This window comes from Carassius gibelio, chromosome A25, assembly GCF_023724105.1.
Source record: "Carassius gibelio isolate Cgi1373 ecotype wild population from Czech Republic chromosome A25, carGib1.2-hapl.c, whole genome shotgun sequence".
Classification (NCBI taxonomy): Eukaryota; Metazoa; Chordata; class Actinopteri; order Cypriniformes; family Cyprinidae; genus Carassius; species Carassius gibelio.
In genome coordinates this window covers 994,309-1,016,949 of record NC_068395.1, presented here as the reverse complement: position 1 = coordinate 1,016,949, position 22,641 = coordinate 994,309, and the positions used below count along the sequence as shown (strand labels likewise).

Sequence of the window (22,641 nt, the reverse complement as noted above, 5' to 3'; positions counted from 1 at the left end):
TTCCAGCATGCACACGTTTTCCGCGTGGCTCGAGCGCGCCTGAGCTCCAACCTGTTAAATGGGAGCCAAAATAATTCGCCGGCCTTATTCAAGAGGGAATGAGAACCGTTTCGCGGTGGACCGGGTGTGCAAAAAATAGGGCCGATCGTTATGCGCATCTCGTCAGCGGTTAATTCCATCAGGTGCGTGATTTCACATAGAGCAGCTGTTACTACACAGAGCCATTGTTAATAGAGAAGATGCGCAAATCCACTTCATTTTCAGCATTTATTGGCGCATCTTCTTAGTTAACAACGGCTCTGTGGAGTAACAGCTGCTCTATGTGAAATCACGCACCTGATGGAATTAACCGCTGATTAGAGAACCGGCTTTACTGACGAGATGCGCATTAACGATCGGCCGATCGTGATCGGAGCACCCCTAGCAAAAAAACAAATATAAAATAAAAATAATAATAATAATATTCGAATGTCAAATTTTCAAATCGAATACCAACCCACCGAACAAATATTCTAATATTTGGGTCCGTTCCATATTTATTTATTTTTAAATCTAACGAGAAAAAAAAAGCAAATGAGGTACACAGGTGCATTTCTAACAGTATGAATACGTACTTATCTGTCCATTCTTCATTAAAACAACGGTTCTCTGAATCAACTTTTCGCTTAAGGCTCTTTGAGAGTGTCATTTTTCATTCAAATATATTCAGAAGGTCTTCTAGTGTTTTCTACAAACTTTGACCTGCATGTGACAGTGATGGACAGCTTGACAGCCTCACAAATATGAAGCCTAAAATATTGCTATCGCCCCCTGGTGGCTTGCTGCAGTACAGGTAATATGTAAAAAATAACATACATTTGGAATTAGAATTAGTATATCAAATAATAACATATTAGGATACAATTCGAATTTTATTTTATATTACGAGTATCTGGCCCTTACAGTGTCCGGAGAGAAAAATTCTGGCCCTTTGACAAATATAGTTGATGACCCCTGGTTTAGAGGAACAAAGAGAGAGAAAATAAGGAGGAGGGAGATTAAGGGCCGCAGGTCCCCTGTAAAGTTGTGACAAGCTTCAATGCTTGCAATCTCAATCAGGCAAATCCTAGCTGCCCATCAAGTCCAAGGACGTTTTCTCCCCACTGAATGACAGGTAAGAACCGGCAAAGAGAGACACTGGGGGTGATGCAATGGCTGAATAAAGATGATGCTTGGTGTGTCATTTTACCAATCCATGAGCATCCTTCAACAAAGGGCTCTTCGTCCCGAAATGCTCTTGGGTAGACCGTATCCACAACATGGACTCTGAAACTAGAAAATCTCTTTCACACTCTCGCTCTGCCTTTCTCAGAAAGAAGCCTTAGCTTGATGACCTCGTTAGTTCAAGCACTTAATCCGCTAATGCCCAGATAAAACTAAATGAGAGAGGACGGGAGGAAAGCAGCAGGAGGAAGGGAGGGGTGAGAAAGAGAGTAGAGTAGGAGGAGAAAGAGAGATGTTACAACAACAGATAGCCTAACACTGCGGAGCCAAGAGGAAATTCTGGCCACATGCTTGAGCCTAGATTCAACAGGCAATGGAATTATGAGAAGGTGATGCATCCATTGAATCCCTGGCACCAATACTGTTGAGCTTAACAATCACAAGATGTTTGATAATTGATCTGACATTAAGTGATTGCAGTGGATTTCACATTCCAAGAAGGGATCCCAAACTTTGGGCTCGTCCAGGCCCTAAATACAAGAGCCATACTAAAGTCAAGAGGTTGTGAATTTCCCAGCTCAAGTTTGGATATTCTGTTTGCCTAAAACCTAATTGGATAACCATTCCATAGCCTCTGTTGTTTGACTGTGAGCTCTGAAATTCTGGTTAAGGTCATAAGGGTCACCTGTGAACTGTAGAAGTAATTCTAGAGTTTGGCCATGAAATACTGCAATCTGCAAGCACCAGCTCTCTTGGCTCAGAACAAAACCCAATTTCCTCTGGTGAGGCAGATCCTTAAGAAGAAAAAGGGGTTTAATCTGAGAACTCTGCAACTGCACCATTTCATCCAGAGCCAAGGGATCAATTTGCAGGGCAGAGAGACAAAAGGAAATGAAAACCCAGAGTGCCTTCTTGCACTCAGAGAAGAGGTGAACCACATATTACAGCCAGGGAGAGGGAGAAAGAGAGAGAGAGAGAGCGAGAGAGCGCGAGTGAGAGAGAGAGAGAGAGAGAGAGGGAGTCTGGCTTGCCTCCAGAAGAGACTCGAGGACTTTGATGTGGTCTTTCCCAAGCTAAGGGGTCAGTATTTGTTGTTACTTCAAACAGTCACGCACTGTGCAAAGAAAAGCTCTTCCTTCATCATCACTGTTCAAGTTATTAGCTGTGCTAAGTTGACGCAAACATAAAGTAACCAAGAGCTCAATTGTAATTTTATATTATTTCTAAGTGTTTTGAATATGTTATTTTCATAATTTATTTTATTTGTCAAGGAAATAGTGTGGACATCTTTCCACTTGACATACAGCTGTTGCTGGCCTCGCTGGTTCCTTCACTTTTGTAAGGTTTTAGCTCATTCTCTACCTAGCTCATTACTACTACTCCATTTAAGTCCAGACACAAATATTTTCACCTGGAGAGAAAGAGGAAACCATAGCACCTAAAAAAGTGCCCACAGTGGATTAATCTGAAATACAAATCAAGAGAAGGCCAATGACGTCTGAATTATATAAACTTTAGGACTTCCAACATTCCTCCCTCAACAGGCTTTAGGGCAAGAAATGGAAAGCATCTTATTCCATCCCTCAGACATTTTCTTGCTAATTATCCATTTCCTAACTTCACTGATGTCAGTGCACGTCAAGTAAAAAGTTTGAATATCTCTCTCATCCATGTGATTAAAAAAGAAAAGCTACTGCTTTTGCCTGTCACTCCAAATGAGGGCTGCTAAAATATTCATGCACTGAAGCTTTTTCCCGACCGCACAATGAACAGAATTTGAGCAGCTGAATGTAACTGCTGTATATGTGTCTAAACATCTTCATTTTCACCAATGTGAGACAGGTAGATCTACAGGACTCTGATGAATAGCATGATTTATTCTGACGGTTCCTCAGAGAAGGGTGCAGCATGAGGACAGTTTTGAATATGAATTATCAGCATGCTGATCCGATCTCAGTGACAGCCAGAGAGAGACAGCAAGGCCTGAATACCAACACATGCTTCCTGGATCAGGACAAGGACTTGATTACTGATGCCTGTCAGGAGTGGAAAAGTCCTTAAGTGTACTCTGGAGGGAAGCCTACAGGCAAGCACTCCAAGATCGAGAGAGAGAGAGCTGCTTTCAATCACTTCTGACTGACAGAGAGAGGGGGAGTGCAAGAGATTGAAGACTTCAATCAATCCAGATTGAAAAAAAGACCAAGGAATATGTGCTGGCCAATGACTTCTGAAAACACTCTGCGAATGCAAACGTTGCTGGGGTTCAGAGAGGCTGCATCAAAAATAGAGTTGACCTACAGGTTCGCAAATGAGACAAGTTAATTCAGACACCAATAATGACAGGTGGCTCATCTTTTGGGGCTCAGCACCTTTGCTCTGCCAGGACTTGTAGGAGAAATGATTGTGGTTTTAACCACTGGGCTCTCTTGATATCTAATAAGGACAAATCCTCCTCAAACCAACCAGCAGAGCCAAATGAAATGTAAGAATGTCAAAAATGATGTGGGAGGCAGTGCTGCTGGTTTTTACAGAACACATGCAGTGGTATAGATGTGGGGATGTTTTCTTTCCCTGCCTAAGGTGGAAGCATATCTGTGGTGATTTGTGGGGTCAAACCCTCCCCTCTTCTGCAGAGTGTCGAACCCTGGTCGAGTGCCGGAAACTCATCACTGCAGCTGTGGAATTCTGGAGAAAACGGAGGTCGTGCATTTGAACCTTTTAAAGGATACAGTAACAACCCATTAGTGTTTTTGTTTCATTATAAGGGCAATAAAGTGGGCCAAATGCACTTGAGCCTGTTCCAAAAGATGCACAATGTGTCAAGTCAAGTTACTTAAAGAATGTCTAAACTCTGTAAAAATATGGAACACATTCTACAGGTTATTCTGGTTTAGTTCTGCACAACTGAAAAGTACACCCAATGTTTCTTTGTTCACCTCTACTCCTCTCACAATCTTGTCTCTTGTAACCATAGTTACAAATGCCCAGCAGACATTTGATTTAAAGCTCTGATCCGTGACTCTTCTGGGAGTTCATTTACTGTGGTATTTGGAATAACCTTCTGGAATTAAACACGGAGCAGATACCTGAATATCTGTGCAGGGTCCTCTTCACAAAGGCCTGATAGAGGGTCTACAGATGGATGGCCGAGCATGTGACAAGGTTCCGCTGGTGGGGCGCATCTGGCTCGCTGCTTCCAGGAAGCCAGATTCCAGGGCACTAATCCAGAGAGACTCAGAGGCCCAGAAATGCCATCAGGTCTCTTGGCAGAGAACACATGCTTGCTTTGTGTCCCAGGCTGCTGTCCATGGAAGACTGCAGGAACACAGCCCAAGAACAGTTCCCCAATAGGAACCAAAGCACTCCTTGTAAAATCCGTCTAGTAGGTGGAGTGAAGAGGTTGAGGATACAGAATGCAGAGAAGTGGCTGAGTTGGGGAAAGCGAGGGAAGGTTAACGGCAATCATCCGGGACTCTGAATAGTTTGAGAGGTTCAGGGAAAGTTTCATAGAAGTTCAGTTCTCAAGCTCAAATTCTGAATCAATCACACATTCGGCTTTTCTCTAACTCACTTGGGACTGCAACAAATCATCTTTTCAAAGCAGTGGCTTCTGTCACATTTTGTTGCAACTGTTCACAGCTGATGTGTTTTTCTTTAGAAACAAACAAAGGCTAGGCCTATCACTGTGTTTCACAGTTCAGGGTGTAAGCCAAGGAACTACATGGACACGCAGGTTTGGGAGATAAACCGTGAACTCAAAACACATTCCACAGTTGAGAAGTTGCTGCGTGCATCGGCTCTCACAGCGACACAGTTCATAGAACGCTTGTCATTCTCTAACACACAGTATGCAGGGGACCCCTTCATGCTAACACCTCATAAATCCCTTCATTCCTCCCCCCAACTGCACTTTCAGGGTCCTATGGATACAAGGACAATTAAGAATGAGAGAGAGAGAGAGAGGAACAGCAGTGAAATTTGCCACAGCTTTCGGATTTGTGCAACAGAGTCATACTGGAAGTCATACTTTTTCCACCTTTTACAAATCAGTAAGCATTCGCATTTCATTAGAACAGCACTTTCAACTGCACAGCAGCAAAATGCAGAGCAACTCACAGGTTAACCAAAGACCTGGGAGAAATGACACGCACACCTAAAAAAACAAAAACAGGTCACTGACACAAATGAAGAGTTCAAAGAAGTGTTAAGAACCGAAAAGCTGAAGCAGCACAAAACAGTCCTTCAGCAGTACTGCAGTGATATCCATATGCCATGGTCTTTACACGCCAAAGCATTTCAAAGAATAGCATGGTACTACTGTGGTATGTTCAAAATATGGTAAATGTTAATAGTGGTGAAATGTAGCGTGAAGAGTGAGGAGGACAACGAATCTGCATAATATGCATTTGCATACTTGCATAAAATAGAGAAAAACAGAATGCCACACCACAAAATGGATTTATCCAACTGTTTGCATGCACATAGAAGAGAGAGAAAAAAAAAACAAAGAAAAAAGACCTTTACATAAAAAATAAAAAAATAAAAAAAATTCAGACCGGCAAAGAAAAAAGGAGAACAAGGGTTATAAACAAAGCTCTTCCATATCTCTCGAGAATTCATATAGTATTTCTCAAAACTTTTCTTTTGTCTGGCGGTAAAGTTTGGGTCCTGTCAGGAGAGATGAGGTGAGAGCAGCAGCAAACTCTCCGAGAGCCTGAACCGAACTGGCACCTGTCTTTAAACATTTATGCCTGATGCATTTTTAAACACACAACATAAAAAAGGCATGACTCTGTTGTTCTCTCTTCACCATCCTTCCCAGCTTGCTCACATTCAGAGCCACACACACAAACTTCTGCAGTCTAGAGCAGTCCAAAAACACTTAGATAAATGGTGTCTGTCTCACAAAAACCAGAAGTCTTTAGCAGCAGGGACATTCACACTCACAGCAATTCAATATCTGTGCTGTTGTTTACCTCTCACAACACGACTCTTCTGCATACATTTGAGTTGTGCACCATCGCTTTGTTGCCGCAAATCATTCTGTGCAAACATCCCTTCAGAAGATCCTAGTTTCCTAGAAGGACAGGGAAACACATTCCTCCCATTTCAGAGTCTCAATAGTGGTAGACTTTCAGAACAACGCTGTGTACCTGTTTGATTTGGTGGGAGATTCAGATTGCTCTTGGCACAGCTATCAGAATACGTCAAGCTCAGTTTGAGTCTGCGTAGTACGCTCGACCCCCAGGAAGTGCGTGCTTCTAATTGACTTCATTTGTCTCCGTTGAATCCACTGGGGTCGCTGTGTCCATTTCTTTTACTGTCTATGGTCATTACACTATTTCTAGGTCACTGAAAATGCGCAGTACTTTCCAGTTTTGGTTTTCAATCCAATCAAGTGTTTACATGTTCCCTCGCTCAGATAACAAAAGGAATAAACCGATCTAAATTTTAGTCAGACCTTGCCAATTCAATCCGACTGATTTGGTTAAATGTGACTTTTTAAAAATTCTGATTGTGCTTCTAGTCGTATGTTCTAGTCGTGACCGGAATAGTAGGGTCCATGTAAACGCTAGTGCAAGGTGTGTGTGTGTGTGTGTGTGTGTTGTAAATGAGAACAGAGCTTTTAGCTGTCAGTTCACCAGACAGTTTTATTGCTGAAAACAGGGTTTAATGCAGACTCGCATTAGATGGCAATTAGCATAGTGTCTATTAGCAAACAACGCCTTAACACAACTGGCGTTAATTTTAAATAACATTTTCTTAAAAGATCTTAAATATATTAAAAAAAAAGAGAAAGCAAAAAGCAAAAAAAGAGCTTGAGATCTCAGGCTCTGAGAACGAATTGGCTTATAAAAAGATGACTACCCACAAACCCCTAGCGGTTTTCAGAGCTCTTCCACAGCTGTGAATTTATTTAAAAATAGCTCAGATTTGAGCAGGGCATTAAGTGTGATATCCTCCTCCTAAAGAGAACCGATTGTTCTCTGAGAAATAATCTGATGTCAGATTCGGTTTCTAGACCAAACACAAAGGGGGCGGAAGTCAATTCAAGCAAATCCGCAGAACAAGGCTTGCTGTTCATGAAGACACGGCATATATTCAGCTTTTATAGAGAGCGTGCGAGATGGATTTTATTACTGTTAATCAAATGTGTGTATGGAGAATAAATTGGATTGAAGGAACAGTCAATAAAAATATGCTTCTGTTAACAGAAATAAGAATGAAGTAACAAAAATATTTTAAAATTCGAATGTTGCGAATTACTAAAAATTACTACAACTGAAATAGAAAATACAGTAAAGCTTAATAGAAATAAAAAATGCACATTAATAAAAAGGAAAATATAAAAAGCTTATTCAAAACTTTAAGTACTAGAATAGAATAGTACATAAATAATAATAAAACAACACTTCAAGCTATTATTTTTAATGATTTCCTGTCGAAGACAGAGTCTACATTTAGTTGAAAATGACTTTTCACACTAAGACCAATGCAGCAGAAAAAAATATATATTAATATAATAATAGGCTTTCAAATTTTGTGGAAAAAAAAGCAAAAGGCAAGAAAAAAAATCTGCATCTGGCTTCTCTTGTTTGCTCAAAAAAAGAAACGAGCAGGAGGAGCCGGTCTGGATTTATCTAATAGGCTTGCATGCGAAGCGGTGGCCTCCTCGGCCTGAGCGTGTGACAGCCTGCAGAGGAAGGAGAGCGAGAGTGAGGTAAACAGATGAATAAAACATTGTGGTTTTGTGCAGTCCTGACCTCGGTTAACACCACGCTGTTTACACACAAGAACAGTGTGAATCTGGAAGGGGAGTGGCTCACATTCACACAAAAGCACAAAGACAGATATGCTCATGTTCTGCTTTCAGCACACAATCAATGGACTGACTCACAAAGTTCCTCCGTCTTGACCCATTTATCGACTGTCATCAGTTCCAATACGAGCGTGCAAGCTGGAGCCCACCAGAAAAGACATTTCACAGGGTTATCAGGGACAAGCAGTTTTGTAAAAAGCCTGAAAAGTAATTCCAAGTAAAATTAGGGCGCGCTCTCCAACAATTTTAATAACAAAAAAAATTTTAAGCGCTAGGAAAATGTGATTAATCACTAAAAATTAAGACTGCAGCTTGGTAAAGTAGTAGTTTAAACCGTTGTTTTAAGTTGCAGTTTTCAATTTGAGCTGTAACACCAAACTAAACTGTTGGAAATACGGTTAACCTACGATATTTTGCGATAATTTCTCATTTAGTGTGTGCAATGTTTTGACACTGAGGTGTTGTGGGATGCTTGCTTGTACGAAGTTTCTATTATGAATATGATGTTCGCAGGTCAATTTGACTCACAAACTCTTGGCTAACGGAAGATGCACAGACCCAAAATAAATATACAAAACTACTCTCTCGGCACTTACACGTACGCATTTAGCATACATTCGTATCTAAATAATTGTTTACTGAAATGATGCATAAGCATGGTCATTTATCTGAGAAACAAAAAACTATCAAATTTATCATAATTTAAAAGTGCTACAAAGCGGTTTATAAAATTAATATTTTTTTAAAAAGGCTTAAAAAAAAAAGTTAAAAGTGTTAATATTAAAGGTACTATTTTTGTTTTAATGGCATGTTTTTTGGTGAAATGTCATAAATAAACAATCTTTTTTTCAAATGTTGGTCTATGAATGTTTTGTGTCTTTCAGTGCAGTGAGCGTCTCACACCACTAGTGTTGCATTCAGGGTTGCCAGGTTCTCACAACAAAACCCACTTAATTGCTACTCAAAGCTAGCACAATGGTGCTTCAAGGGTAAAAATCAAGCTCTGTGGGGTAAAATAACATTTTTTGGGTTGGGTTCCTAAATTAAAATGTGCATTCCAGTGGCTAAATGTTGCGTTATTGAGGTTGTATCAACCCACCGCAACAGTGTTGGAGTAGCCCAATTCCTCAGGAAAACCACTGACTTGGCAACACTGGTTGCATTAAAACTAGTTAAAATTTATTAAATGTGTCTCAAGATCTCTTCCGATTCCAATCAGTTGTGAACGGCCGCTGAACAGATGGATTCAATAATCTCGATCGACGCTGGAAGAGATAGCTCTAATCAACAACGCTTACAGTGTAGATATCTTTACTGATAATAATTGCACCATTCGCTTCCGGATTTATTACCACATTCCCTGGAAAGATGATTACAACAAATATTAGCCTGTTGTTGAGGTTTGCGTTCAATCAAAGGATGTCGGGTTTGTTAGAGCAGAACCAGAGCACTGAGAGAAAAACAATGAAAATGTCAGTATCGTTTCAGCCCTGCAGTTCAATTTAAAGTTTTAGGTTTAAATGCCGTCGTTGTGGATTTAAGTCAAGTCAGTTCGTTTACAGTTTTGTCTCCTTAGTTCTTACCCTCCTAGCTGGCGGTGTTTGTTGTCTGGATGTCCTTTGCTTTCATAACTGCAGCTCAGACGAGTCTTTCTCTCTCAGTTTGAGCCGTAGACGGGACAGCATGGGCGTTTCCTGGCTCGCTAACCCAGGGGCCTAAAATACCCAGGGGCAGCATTCACAAATTGTGCGGTGAGAGAGTTTAACAGCCTCTCCGTTCAAGAGCCGAGACACTGTGCCAAAGTTACATGAGGGGTGAGAGAAAGGGGAGGAACTACGGGAGGAGGGGGGGACACAAATGTGAGAGACAGGGAAAGAAATGAGATGAGAAAAGGTCACTGCCGACACTCATGTAAACACCAGCAAAGATTTACAGTGTGGCAAGAAATCTCCTGTTGCGGAAGAGACACAAAGAGACTTGGAGCCTTGGCCCAGGAGAAGCAAAAGACCCAAAACAAGGAGGCATTCCAGGAAAAGACAGACCTCCCCTCCTCTCCCGACTGAAAAAGCTTTGTTTTAATGGAGTACAGGCTTCCTGGCCGCAGTCTACTCGGGAACAGACTGGGAGAAGAAAAGGGAGGTTGCTGATCGCAGAAACAAGCCGTGAATGGGTTTCTTTCACTCTGTCCTGCTCTCTTTTTAGCCATGTGTTGAGTGAATACATGTGTAGTTTCGCTCTTAATTTACACTTTTATGAGAACGACAACATGAAATGGCATTCAACACATTTAACTTTAACAATTCTTCATATTTCTGAGTAAGAGCGTGTGCTTGGCAAGAAATGTTGTTTTATTTAAAGGGGTTGTGGAATAGGCTATGACATCACTGCCCCGCCCACACGGCCTTGCTTACATCATCAAGGTGGAGAAAGTGAATTTATTTTGTGAAATATTACAAAAACAAGCATTTTCATTCTTCAGATCAGGGTTTTCCAAAGTAGGGTTTGCACAGCCCTGGGGATTCAGCAGGGAACTACAAGTGGTTTGCGAGTTGATGAAAAGCTAAATCATTAAATCAGAAATGTTTGTAAATTGAAATAATTGTACAATTAAAAAAGGTTTAACACTTGCAAAAAAGATTTATTTAACAATGTTTTGAGTGAATAGAGGTCTATTTATTAAAAATGAATACACAAAACTTAATTTTGCTAACTTCTAAATCAAATTGAAAATTTAACGAGAAAAAATGACAAGAGGAAATTTGATTTTATCCTAAAGTATTAAAAGTAGGAAATTACATCACTGCTTAAATCAGCAGGAGAGAAATGCTTTTGCACTGGTGGAGCAAAAGAAAAACATTGTTCTTCAGATCAGGGTTTCTCAAACTAGGGTTCGAAAACTAGTGGTTCATGACAGAACTGCAAGGGGTTCACGAGTTGATGAATTAGTAGCTACTAAAATATAAAAATAATAGTAATTATTTACACTTTAAAATAAAACCAACTTCAATAAAATAACAGAAAAAGATTTACGAAAATGGACCTGGAATCTGGTGTTAAGTTATTGAAAAACTATTTGAATTTCAAATCTACTTTAAATATATTTTAGGTCAAAAGGGTTTGGCTTACAGTAAAGAAAGTTTGGGAATCCCTGCTTTAGACTGGTGCATGGATGAATCATTCACTACACCAGATTTAAATGTTGTCTTCAAATTAGATAACTTAACGTGATGAAAAATAACAATAAAACCTGCAAAACTTAGCCTAATGTGTCTTCCTCCTCTCATGTGCCCTCTTCGAACATAGCCACCTTGGCTGAATGCACACGTGCAACACCGAGTACATGCATGCATGCACACGCTAAAACACTGTCGATGGCAAAGAACAGAACGCTGAACACTTGCATCTCTGCACTGAAAATGCATTTCCTCGCAGCAGCATGGATGGATGGATCTTACCCTCCCCTCGCGCATTCGCTCCTCTGCTAGCGCCCGTGCCGCGGTCTGTCCCCCCCCCGCTCTCCTCACTTCTCACGCACACAGACACTGAACGAGGCGTGCTGGAAATGCACTGGCTGACAGCGAAGGACAGCTGCTCTCTCTCTTTTCCCTTCCCCCACGACTCACCGCGCGCTAAGAGACAGAGCGAGCACATGAGGACGGGAGGAAAGAAATAAAGACGGTAAATAAAGAGGGAGGCGGCCATGAAAGAGCTTTGTTTCACATTTCTCTAATGGCTTTCGCAGGCCTCACCCACTATAGCAAGATTCAAATGCTTGATCATTTGAGATACCAATTCAGTAGACTGGAATGGGTCAATATATGTAATTGAAAAATGTATGTGAATAAAAAAATGGAATAAAAACACTGACATGCTGCTTTGAGTTAGAAATGGAAATGGAAGCGAATGATTCTGGTTCTTTAAGTAGTTTTGAAGGAGTAAACGCTGTATTAATTGGTATTAAAATGCCTATTAAATACAATTTTTAAAATACTGTTTATTACAACAAAACGAAAACTCTTGAATCACAATACTGATGCATTGAAAGGAATCATTTCAAGAGTCAATCAATCTCAAATCACTACAAGTGTTTTGGTTTTTACACAAACCAGCCACATGAAAACCATTCACTAGCTGTATTTAGGAAATAAATTAAAGGTGATTTGATTTAGATGGTGAAAACAAGACCAAAATTGCCATTCTTAAATAATAATTATACAATTTAAACAAAATATTTGAAACACTAAAGGAATACTATACTATAGTATTTTATACTTATTTTAAAGGTATTTATAATGCACAGAACAAGATTTTATATATTTCATTAAATAAATCTGGTTCTGAGTAACACATTCTCAATTCGTAGAGGATTTTACAATTATTACTCATAATTCCAGCTCCTTAAATGATTAATTGAAGTACAAAAATTACTACTTTCATTTTTGAAGGATTAATAACTCATATAATTAGCATTACACAAAACAACACTTTTGTCATTTGAAAATAATTCTATTAAAAGTTCCATTTAAAACCAAAACTCACGGATTTAAGACTGAATCATGGGTCTTTTGGACTGATTCTGAACAAAATGCCAGGCTGTCACTGAAAATTGAACACAATCGTTTAAAAGAGTGATTTGGTCATGTAGAAGACACCGCTGGTTGTGCTGTTGGATGATTGGTTAGCAAAGACCAATGCTATTAAAATCATTCAGGACCAATATTTTTAACAAACTGAACTGGTTCGGAGTAAGATCTTATTTCTTAACCCCATCTCTCACGCTGAACTTGTTCTAATCACTAAGGACGAGTTATAGTAACACAGATGGTCTCCTTAGCAAGCACCGCTTAATTATAAAGAAAATAGATGACTTGACTGTCAGAGTTAATGGCTGAATCACAAAGCAGTAAAACAGACAGATAGAGAGAGAAAGTGAGGGGAAAGGCCATCATGATTCACCGGTTCCCACCTCCCTGTCTTTATCTCCCGCTGGATTTATTGGTGAGGATGTAGCAATTACACCCAGACAAAACAAGCAGCCAAACGTGAATTCTTCAAAGGAAGACACTCCAATGTGTAGAGTCTCCAAAAGAGAGAGAGAACACCATAGCATAACGATAAACCTAATCCTGCTGTTGACATGTCAGCCAGGATTACACCAAAACTACAGCCATCCAAACCAGCGAAAGCCCTGCAATACAAAGATCATCCTTGGGGACACATTATCACCAAATAATGAAACCCTAAAATAACTGGGTGTTTACTAGCATAAGATCAACCTCTGACAGGGAGAAAAAGGCCAACTATAAATCAATCCATGTTCCTGTCAGCGTCCCTTAAAATGGAGCAAGGCATGCCAGAGTGTGTGGGTTGACGGATCGGTACTGAAATACTGCGCGCTGTTACCGTGGTGCTTCTGTCACCGAGGTTTAAAAATAAGAACGCAGCACGTCACGCTAATCATAACGCATCGGGTGTTTACGCCAAAGCTGGTGTGTTTTGATAAGGTTCTAGGAAACAAAATCAGCTGCCAAGAAGAGCTTGAAGAAAAGCTTAATGTGTCTCCAGGGATTACGAATGTGCACTCTTGAACGCCTAAGACCCCGAGGGACAGGACTATAAAAAGTCACCTTTAGAGCAACAATACTTAAAGCAAACAATAAGAGAAAAGGCTTGTATGGTTTTACAACATACCCAATTTAAAACTGTTAAAGAACTACAAGCACAACTAATACATCTGGCAGCGGAAAACTGTTAATAATAGTAAAATAGGAACATTTCCTGAAGAAAATCTGACTGGTACTTGGTTATACAAAACCACATTGATATCAAGTAAACTGTTAAGTACTGAAGCAAACGAAACCAATAAAATGCCATAAACTCATTTCTGAGTGGCTTTTCTGAAGTGGCGATACCATCATATGCAGACAAAAACATTGCATCGCACCCAGATCTTTAAATCTGGATTATCTTGAGATGGTTTATTCACTGACCGTCTAACAAATCCACTGAGCTGTAGTCTACAACGGCAGCTAATTCCCCGCTTGAGCTAATAATAACGTCCAGCAAGGGTGTGAACCCAAGGCCGGCCTGTTTTTGACTTAAGCGGAGATCCAGATTTTGAAAAACAGAGTTTATGGGCAGCAAAGATCCCAATACTAAACATTTGCACACCCAACGAAACCCCCAGAAAGGATTTCCTGGATCACCATGCATGAAGCAATAAACTTAGCAACTCATGTCAGTCAGAGTTACGACGGTGAGCTCTGATCTCGCTGCTGGGCCGAGAGCAACTTCCACCAACTCATAGCAATCTGTACTATATTTAGGGTCAGGATGCAGACTGTTGAATTAACGCAGATATAACGAATGACGGAATGGGATGCAGAGGAGCAAATGGTTTGAGTGTCAATTGTTAGAGATATTGCATCATATGACCCCTTTAAAGAAGGTCACTTCCCCTCGTCAAATGACTGCAGAGAGTTATTCTAAGGGTGACAATGACTGTGTGCGCAGTGTTAGTTAGGGCTGGGTAAAAAAATTGATTCTTCGATTAATCGTTTTCTAATATGTGGTCGATTCAAAATCGATTCTCAAAGGCCATGAATCAATTTTTTCCATATTTATTTCCGCAAACATTGAACGTAAGATTAGTGTTAATCAATTACAAATCTTCTCCACTAGATATCACCCTCTTATGTGCCTTTGGTGATGTTACCAACAAACCTGTCCTTCATTCATTCAGTTTAAAGCAGTGGTTCTCAACCCACGATTCAAATGCGGCCCACCATATGCTGAACACACACACACACAAAACTTTTGCAACTTACTTGAAAAAATTCAAGCAAATGGAAAAACCACATACTACGCAGCAATCATCCTTAATTGAAGAAATGTGGCAAAACATCTCTGGAGAGAACCTCATATTATTAAATTTGAAAGTGCTTTCCATATTTGGATCAACATAGGCTACATTTGTGAACGCACATTTCCTGCAATGTCGTGCGTCAAGTCATGCTCCCGTGCGAGTCTTACAGACTGCATCTTAAAGCCTCATACTTTCTGCGTCCGCGAGTCCGCTATGGACCGCTGGGTAGGCGTGATGTAAAAATCGCAATCGGAGAGCATGTGCCGAGGCTCTGAGCAGACGACCGCACGGACAGGTGCGCGTGGTTAGTAGTCTTCAAAAGCACAATTACACATGTGCAGAGAGTGTGAAGAAGCCCATTGCCAATCGAACCTGTGCAATCAGTCAATAAAGATTATAAAGAGAACGATGTGCAATGATTATGGGCAATTGTTTGTTCATGTTCGTTGCAGAGCGGACCATCAGCATGCGCTTTCGGAAGTATAAATGGAAGAAGTTTGCGTCCGCGTCTGGATTGCTCATGCGGAAAGTATAACACAAGGTTTTCAATCACAACTTCATTGTGCTGTTACTACATCGAGCCGAATTTCACAAAATTGTTCAGCTCCCGACAGAATCAGTTGTAGTAGAATTATTTATTTATTTCAATGAATCTAATCAATTAGATATCATAATATTTAGGCTATAATATAATAAATCAGGTTAGTTTGTATTGGTGACGTAATGTGTAAATTATATGCCTGCGACCCGCAAGACTTGTTGGACCATAATGCGGCCCGGTGGGACAAAAGGTTGCGAACCACTGGCTTAAAGGGTTTCAGGTGCTTTGTCGACGTTGATGCCAACTTCACATAAAAAGTCAGAGGTATGAAAGCATTTTAGCAAGACGACGAAGACAGTGTGAGCGGATAGCGTGTTTCATTGTCCCACCCCCATGCTAGTGGATCTGCCGTAGATTCAATTGGTTGTACTTGGAGATAGCGGGTTAACTCCGTGTCAGCGCGCGCAATGATCGTTAAAGGGGCAGAGATTTCAGACCTCCGTTTATTAAGGAGATCTGTCACAAAACTAATCATCCGCGCCAAAGTTTTTTGAGCAAATTTCAAAGCCGCACCCCCCCACCATCCGTTGATTGTTTTGTCTGTTCTAGAAAGGATGCAGCAAAGATATTTAATGCTAATGTATGAGGCACAGGCCTACGCTGAGTTTTATTTACGATGAGATGCGCTCTAGTTCACAGTGCAGTGCAAGTGAACACAGGGCACTGGTGCTTCCATGTCACGGTTATCATTGTCTGCTATATTTGCTTTTTATTTATTAAAATACATGCAATTGGTTGATGAAACATTTATTAAAATTAAGATAAAATTTGTTCGAAACGAAATTCGTTTTTAAGAAAGGTTTTCTACAAAGCAAAATGTAATGAAGTGGTAAATATAATGTCTGACGATTTACAAAACTTCATTAAGTGGTAAAAACCATGTCTCCCGATATATTGCGCATCTTATGATCCTATCTAAAAAATGAAAATAATTTTTGATAAAAAATGTTTGTAAAAAATATTTTAATGACACGGTTTTGGCAGTTATAGAGTTCTAATGACGGTGTTCAACTATAACCGCCGGTCTCACGGTTATATACTAACCGTCACACCCCTACTTGAATCTAGAATCGAGTATAGAAAATAGAGCTTAAGATCTTTGCCCGAACCCGACGGGACCCGATCGGACTTCATTTCGATTCGGGCTTCATTTATATCATTTTGGTCGAGCTTGGGCTTGTGCGGTAAATGAGCGGTCATGTGATGTGTTTCGATTAGCGCGAAAAAGATGCGAAAATGTATGCTGAGTAGTTGAAACGGAGGCTTGCCTCTGACGATTGCGTTTTGGTAGCACCAGCAACTAAAGCAAAGTCTGAGGTTTGGAAAAGTTTTGACCTTGTTTATATTGAGAATCCTCGAATAATGAGCCAGAGGGTTATATTGCTGGACGCACCATCAGTGAGCACAGGAACGCGCTGAAGCCATCTACAGTGGATTCAATAATTATCCTCCACAAAAACACGTAGGCCTTACCTAATCTTGGTGATAAATGTTGGTAAATGGTAAATGTTTTTCAAATAATAACTAAATATAAATTGAGTCTTAAATGCATAATGTAGACAGAGTAGGCTATATAAGCTAATGTTAGCATTATTATTTTATTATGTCAGCTGCTATGGCGAAGCAAATCCGGCAGAGCCTTTATCTTAATTAATTTCGTTATTGCCAAATACCCATCTTACTTCAGAATTGATCTTAAACTATACCTAGGGCTATTTATAGAGTGCTGAGATATAACCATGTTACAGAGGACTTATTTTATTTCTTTGTTCAAACTTCCAAGTGGCCTATTACATAAGTCAAGTATAAATTATGTTAAAACATACAAGTGACTCATTCCTGACAAAAGGCAAAAGAGTGTGTGTGCATACATTTGAATATGGTCAGGTTGTAAATGGGTTCTGGCTATTAAAAAGCTTTCAATCAAAATGTTCTTGTCGGGCTCGGGTCCTGTCGGGCTTAATTTATTATTAAGGCCAGATTACAGCTCTAATCAAATTGAGATCGAAAATCATTTGAGAGCTTATGAATCGAAATTGAATCGATCTGTAACATCTGGATCGATACCCAGCCCTAGTGTTAGTGTATAGTCCAACAGGGCCACACGATGTGGGAAAACCAGCCTTGCCTGCCGCTCTACCTGCACCATGGGAAATATGAAACCACTTTAGAGAAGGTTGAAAAGCCGGTCTGGTTCCCCTCCCTGAAACTCGATAGCATCCCCTCCTCACACCTTGAGATCTAGTTGTTAAGAGGCAAGAGGAATAGGTATTTTGTGTTTAGTTTGAGCTCTTGTGGTCCCTCCCCCTGAGGCCCCGCGTGAACCCCCTGTGCTTGTTTAAGGAATGTACCAGAAGACAATAGCAGCAGTCAGAGGAAGCCATGAATGGGGTTATTGGTCGCGGAGCACTATAGGGCCAACAGAAAGGTTTCTACCAGTGACAAGTCTCAGTATCACTCTAACCAACCACCAGAACAGAATCAAATGAGAAAAGAACCTCAAAGAATAAAAAAAGCATTAAAGATAAAACAAAAAGATTAACATTTAAACTTTAAATGCTATGCAATTTACCGTTAAGAATTTGCCTGACACTTTTATCCAAAAAAGCATCTTGCATTATATTCAAGGCATATGTTGTTTTATCAGTTCCTGTATTCCATGGGAATCAAACCAAAGACCTTGGTGTTACTCTACTGTTTGAGCTACAGTAACACAATGCAAGTCAATGCAAATGACAATGCTTAGTGAACACAATGCACAATAAAATGTACTGCTATGCATTTGACAGGCAATTTTACCCAAAGCGAAGGTATGAATTTCATCAGCCTTTAGCATTCCTTGGGAATAGAACCCATGACTTTACCAGTGCTGGTGACATGCAGGAACATAATGAAATTAGACCACCGTTGTTAACCTACATTCTTGGACCAAAAGAAAGGAATAGTGTTCACTGAAATCCCATACAAACAAGGTAAAAAAATGAAACTATATCAAGTCAAGCCGTAGTTAACCAAAAAATATTTTTCAATGATGCTACAAAATGGGTCACTATCAGTTCTGTCTAAAGAAAACATTTCCATTAGCCTATATTTGGCTGCCTGTCACAATTGAGAGTAAGCAAGGAGTCAAAGTGTTACATTTCAATGGCTCCCGGGAGGCCCACTATGTAGGGAACACAATGCTGTGAGTATGAACAACTACTGACTGAGTCACTAGCAAGGAATTTAACAAAACTGTTGTAAGCAGATACATTAGTTAACCCTCTCAGTTTGTAATGCACAAGCCAGGCTTAGTCAATGTTCAACATAAAGCAGTTCAATATAATACATTCTCAGAATTTAATGACTTCAAAGTACATTAATACATTAGTCTTCTTTGCTGATCTTTGTATCTCATATTTGAACAAGAAAGTGTGTTTTACTGTGGGGAATATGCTGAACTCTACATTCTTCTAAGAACAATCTGTCGAGGCATGGATTCTTGTTTTAACATGAAAGATCAAGCTACAAATTAGACCAGCTGCCAAAATTCCTTGAGAACTAGTAGGCCAATAATTGAGTGCAAAGGATAATCGAGAAAACCTCTTCAATTGGCCAACAACTCAATTCAAACAAGACTGGGCAACAAAAACTTCAACCAGACAAAAAACTAGCATGTGAAGATAAAAATGAAATCTCACACTTAACCTGAGCTCCGTAACTGGAGCGACTAAAGTTTAACCAGTTTGGTAGAAATCTGGTTATCAACAATTGGTATCATAAACTTATTAGCATTACAGCTGTTCTCACAGCTGTATAGCTATTCTTTTTGGCAGCACTTATGCATTACTAAAAGGACATAGAGAACACCAACTGAAGCATGCCTTGTTTTCCGCACTTTAAAATAGACTAGTGCCAAATGAAATGCAGCCAGCAAATTGGCACACCAGGATATGTCAGGTTCTAAGTCATTGTCAACTTTTAACATTTGGAACAGCATTAGCTTCCAGCTTCTACTGCATTATACAAGCACCGTTTATAATACTCAACCAAATTCTTATAAAAACACAAACTTAAAACCAAACTAAAAACCACAATGCAATGCTCATTTCCTGCTTGAAGAGCAATAAAAACACCAGTGGACTCACCTTTTCACTTTTAACTTTCTTCATGGTCCTGCAATCATTATTTTCCACTTCTTCTGGTTCGCTCTTGATAGCCAGAGGAGTGACTATTCCAGTGGTATCGAGGGTAATATTCCCTAGCTGCTCAGCACCAACAAGGTCCGAATTTTGCGTCCCCTCAAATGGGGTATTGCGTGCCTGGCCTAAAGGCATGACCTGGGCTGATGGGTCCTTTTCCGAGGGCACACTCCCAGCTTGTACCCCTTCGTTTTTCTCCTTCTTGCTTTTCCCAGAACCCTCCTTGTCCTTTTTGCCAGTCTGAACATTACGAGAGGCTTTGTTACTTTTATCTGAACCTTTCCCGGAAGGTAAAGTTGTGGAACCACTTCCCATAGTTGGCCCAGTGGCCTCGTTTTGGGTCCGTCCCTGGGAGTCCTTCTTACCCCCTTCAGGGTTTGAGGATTTGCTACTGTCCTTGGAATTCTTGCTACGCTTAGCTTTGGATTTGCTGTCCTTGATCGGCGGGGGAGGCACTGGGTTAATAAACTTGATGTTGTCCGGCAATGCTGCTACGGCACTCGAGGCAGCAGCCAGTCCGTCCCCGTCCTTAGTGCCCGACATCTCAAGCTTTTCTTTCTCTAAATCGGCGTCAAGGTCAATGATCAGGTTGCCTACACCAATTTCCCACTCATCGCCGCTGTCGTAAGTGTCCACCGCATTCAAGTCCACACCTTTCCCGCCTGCAGTGCCACTACTGAGGGACATCTTAGTGCCAGCGGCCCAAGCGCGCCACAGGGAGGTCTGACCTTCTCAGACGACTGAGGCTGTTGGGAAACACATTTACACAAGCCTCAGGGTCCTGTTGGTTTCCCCTTCCCAGTAACCCACATTGTTGCCCTGGGGGAGGGGGGGTAAAAACAACAAGACAATATGTAAGAAATGAGGAAATCTTACAAGCACACTGCTCTTATAAAACAGCTTACAATAACATCAGAATCCTTTCAAGGGCCTAGATATAAAAGGTTTCGCAAGCTCTTCCACTGCACATGAATTACAAATACATGCAGAGTAATCTTTTTAGACAAAAAACTATTCAGCTGAATCATGGTCACCATCAGTTCATAGTCAGAGATTGCATCACAACACATGGAAACACTACCCTTCTTCAATGACAGATTGACATTAACGCTCAACGGATGACTGCTGGAATGAGAATGACTCAAACATGCCGCTCGCTTTGAGACTAAACAGCATTGCTATTAACTTCCTCACAAGTGAACATTAAAGACATCAAGGATGAGCAAAACTACATATTTTCAAAACCCACTAGTCGTGGACTGTCTGAATGCCTGGTTGGTTTTAAGGCAGCACCATAATTAGATTGTTTTAAGTTCAGGTCCACCAATCAACGTTCCTACAATAATCTTGTTTTTTAAATCAGCTACAGCTAGATGGTTCACAACAGATTAAATCATAACACTGGGGTCTTTCAAATACGGTCAAAGTTGAGCTCATTACAACATCAATGCTATGCTCATGGCATTGAAATTAAATCCTGAATCTGAAAAGCATGCTAACATGATTTTAGCATATTACTGTCGCAAGATAAAGCATGTCATGCTGTCATCATGTGAAGACCTCAGCAACTCAGCTTAAAAAGAAATGAAAGGAAAGAAAATAAGATAAAAAATAAATTCACTAGTCAACTAGTAACGTAGGTGCATGACAAATAAACCGCTCAGTCCTGTAGACTCATCCTTTAGGTTAAGCACAGTGTCAGAATATTACAGACAAATATTAAAAACATGTAAATGTCAGATGTCCACCTCAGTTGGACTAGGCACAAAAGATCGGATCTGAAGCCAAAGGATCTAAAATAAGTTTTAAAAAGCAAACATGTACACAATGCTGCAAAAAGTCCTGCAAAACCAATCACCATATTGTGTTAAATTCTTGTAATCTTGACTGTTGTCAATGATTTGATGTATAAGCAGTGTTTCGATGGCTGAAGCGATGGTTCTTTAAAGATGAACTTATGGGGTGCAACACCTCAGACAGGATTTCAGCATGCACAGTGTTGTTTAAGTCACTTAAATCACTTTCCGTGGCCATGAATTACACACATTCAACACTTTCCAAATGTCACTGATCTTTAAATAGAAACAAAAACCTTTTTAATGTCAAAGACGCTTAAAATCGGTTTATTACAGATTCTCAAGAACACTTAACAACCCATAAACAAACACGGATAACTAGTTCGAATAAAAAGCTCTACATTATTCATCTAGTCTGGGACAGAAATAGAACAGAAAGACGCCGATTAAAGGTCAAAGTCATTACCCGTAATACTCAAAAGAGGTCACATAAAAGACAGTACGAACCACAAACTGGTTTAACTGCACTACTACAGTTTGGCGGTCGTCTAATAAAACTAAGAGCTACTTAAGTTAGTCGAGGAGACAGATGGTGGAATGAGAGGACACTAATCAGTGGTTTGCTGTAGTCCTTCAGTCCACCAGGGAACATAGAGTGTGTCCTGCAGGAAGCTTTCCAAACGACTGTCGTTGGAACCCATGTTAAGACGGACTTCCACTATCACAGTCATCAGTCCCCTGCTCTCTCCGCACTATGAAAAGCTTTGAGCATAGAACTTCCAAAGATGCCATTATTGAAAGTGAAGGCCATTTTCGAATAAATGGTTTCGAAAATTAACTCTCATATTCTTTTTAATTTAATGTCTAATGTTTTGAAGTTTGACTCCATACTATGCTCGCATCTCGCTGGGGTCAGGGAACTCTACTTCCTGCAGTCAAATCATATTCGTTTACAAGTTAAATTACACAATACGCGTTCAGACAAAGAACGATAAATATAAACATCTATAAAGATAACGATATTAACGTCCACCAGTGAACAATATTGTCCGTTTATTCTAAGCGTAGGTGTGCCTGTCGCTTTAAATTCTCAGGCTCGTTATAAGAGGATGGATTCTGATTGGCTGTCAATGTTTTTATCGTTCATCAGCTAGAAAAAAAAATAGTTCTGAAAG

General features: G+C 40.2%; 1 protein-coding gene across 4 annotated transcripts in view; it reads right to left on the bottom strand.

Annotated features, from left to right (window-relative positions):
• Positions 1-22,641, bottom strand: part of LOC127946754 (zinc finger protein 609) — a 78,377-nt gene that overhangs the window by 33,885 nt on the left and 21,851 nt on the right. The window contains exon 2 of one of the 4 annotated variants that reach the window (XM_052543498.1): positions 19,617-20,489. The exons of 1 other annotated variant lie outside the window; for it this stretch is intronic. In XM_052543498.1, coding sequence (XP_052399458.1) covers positions 19,617-20,357 — 741 coding nt within the window. In that variant the 5' untranslated portion in view covers positions 20,358-20,489. Of the gene's footprint in view, positions 1-9,606; positions 9,828-11,478; positions 11,509-19,616; positions 20,490-22,641 lie in introns of those variants that run through there. 2 more of the 4 variants (XM_052543499.1, XM_052543501.1) reach the window with 2 other exon arrangements.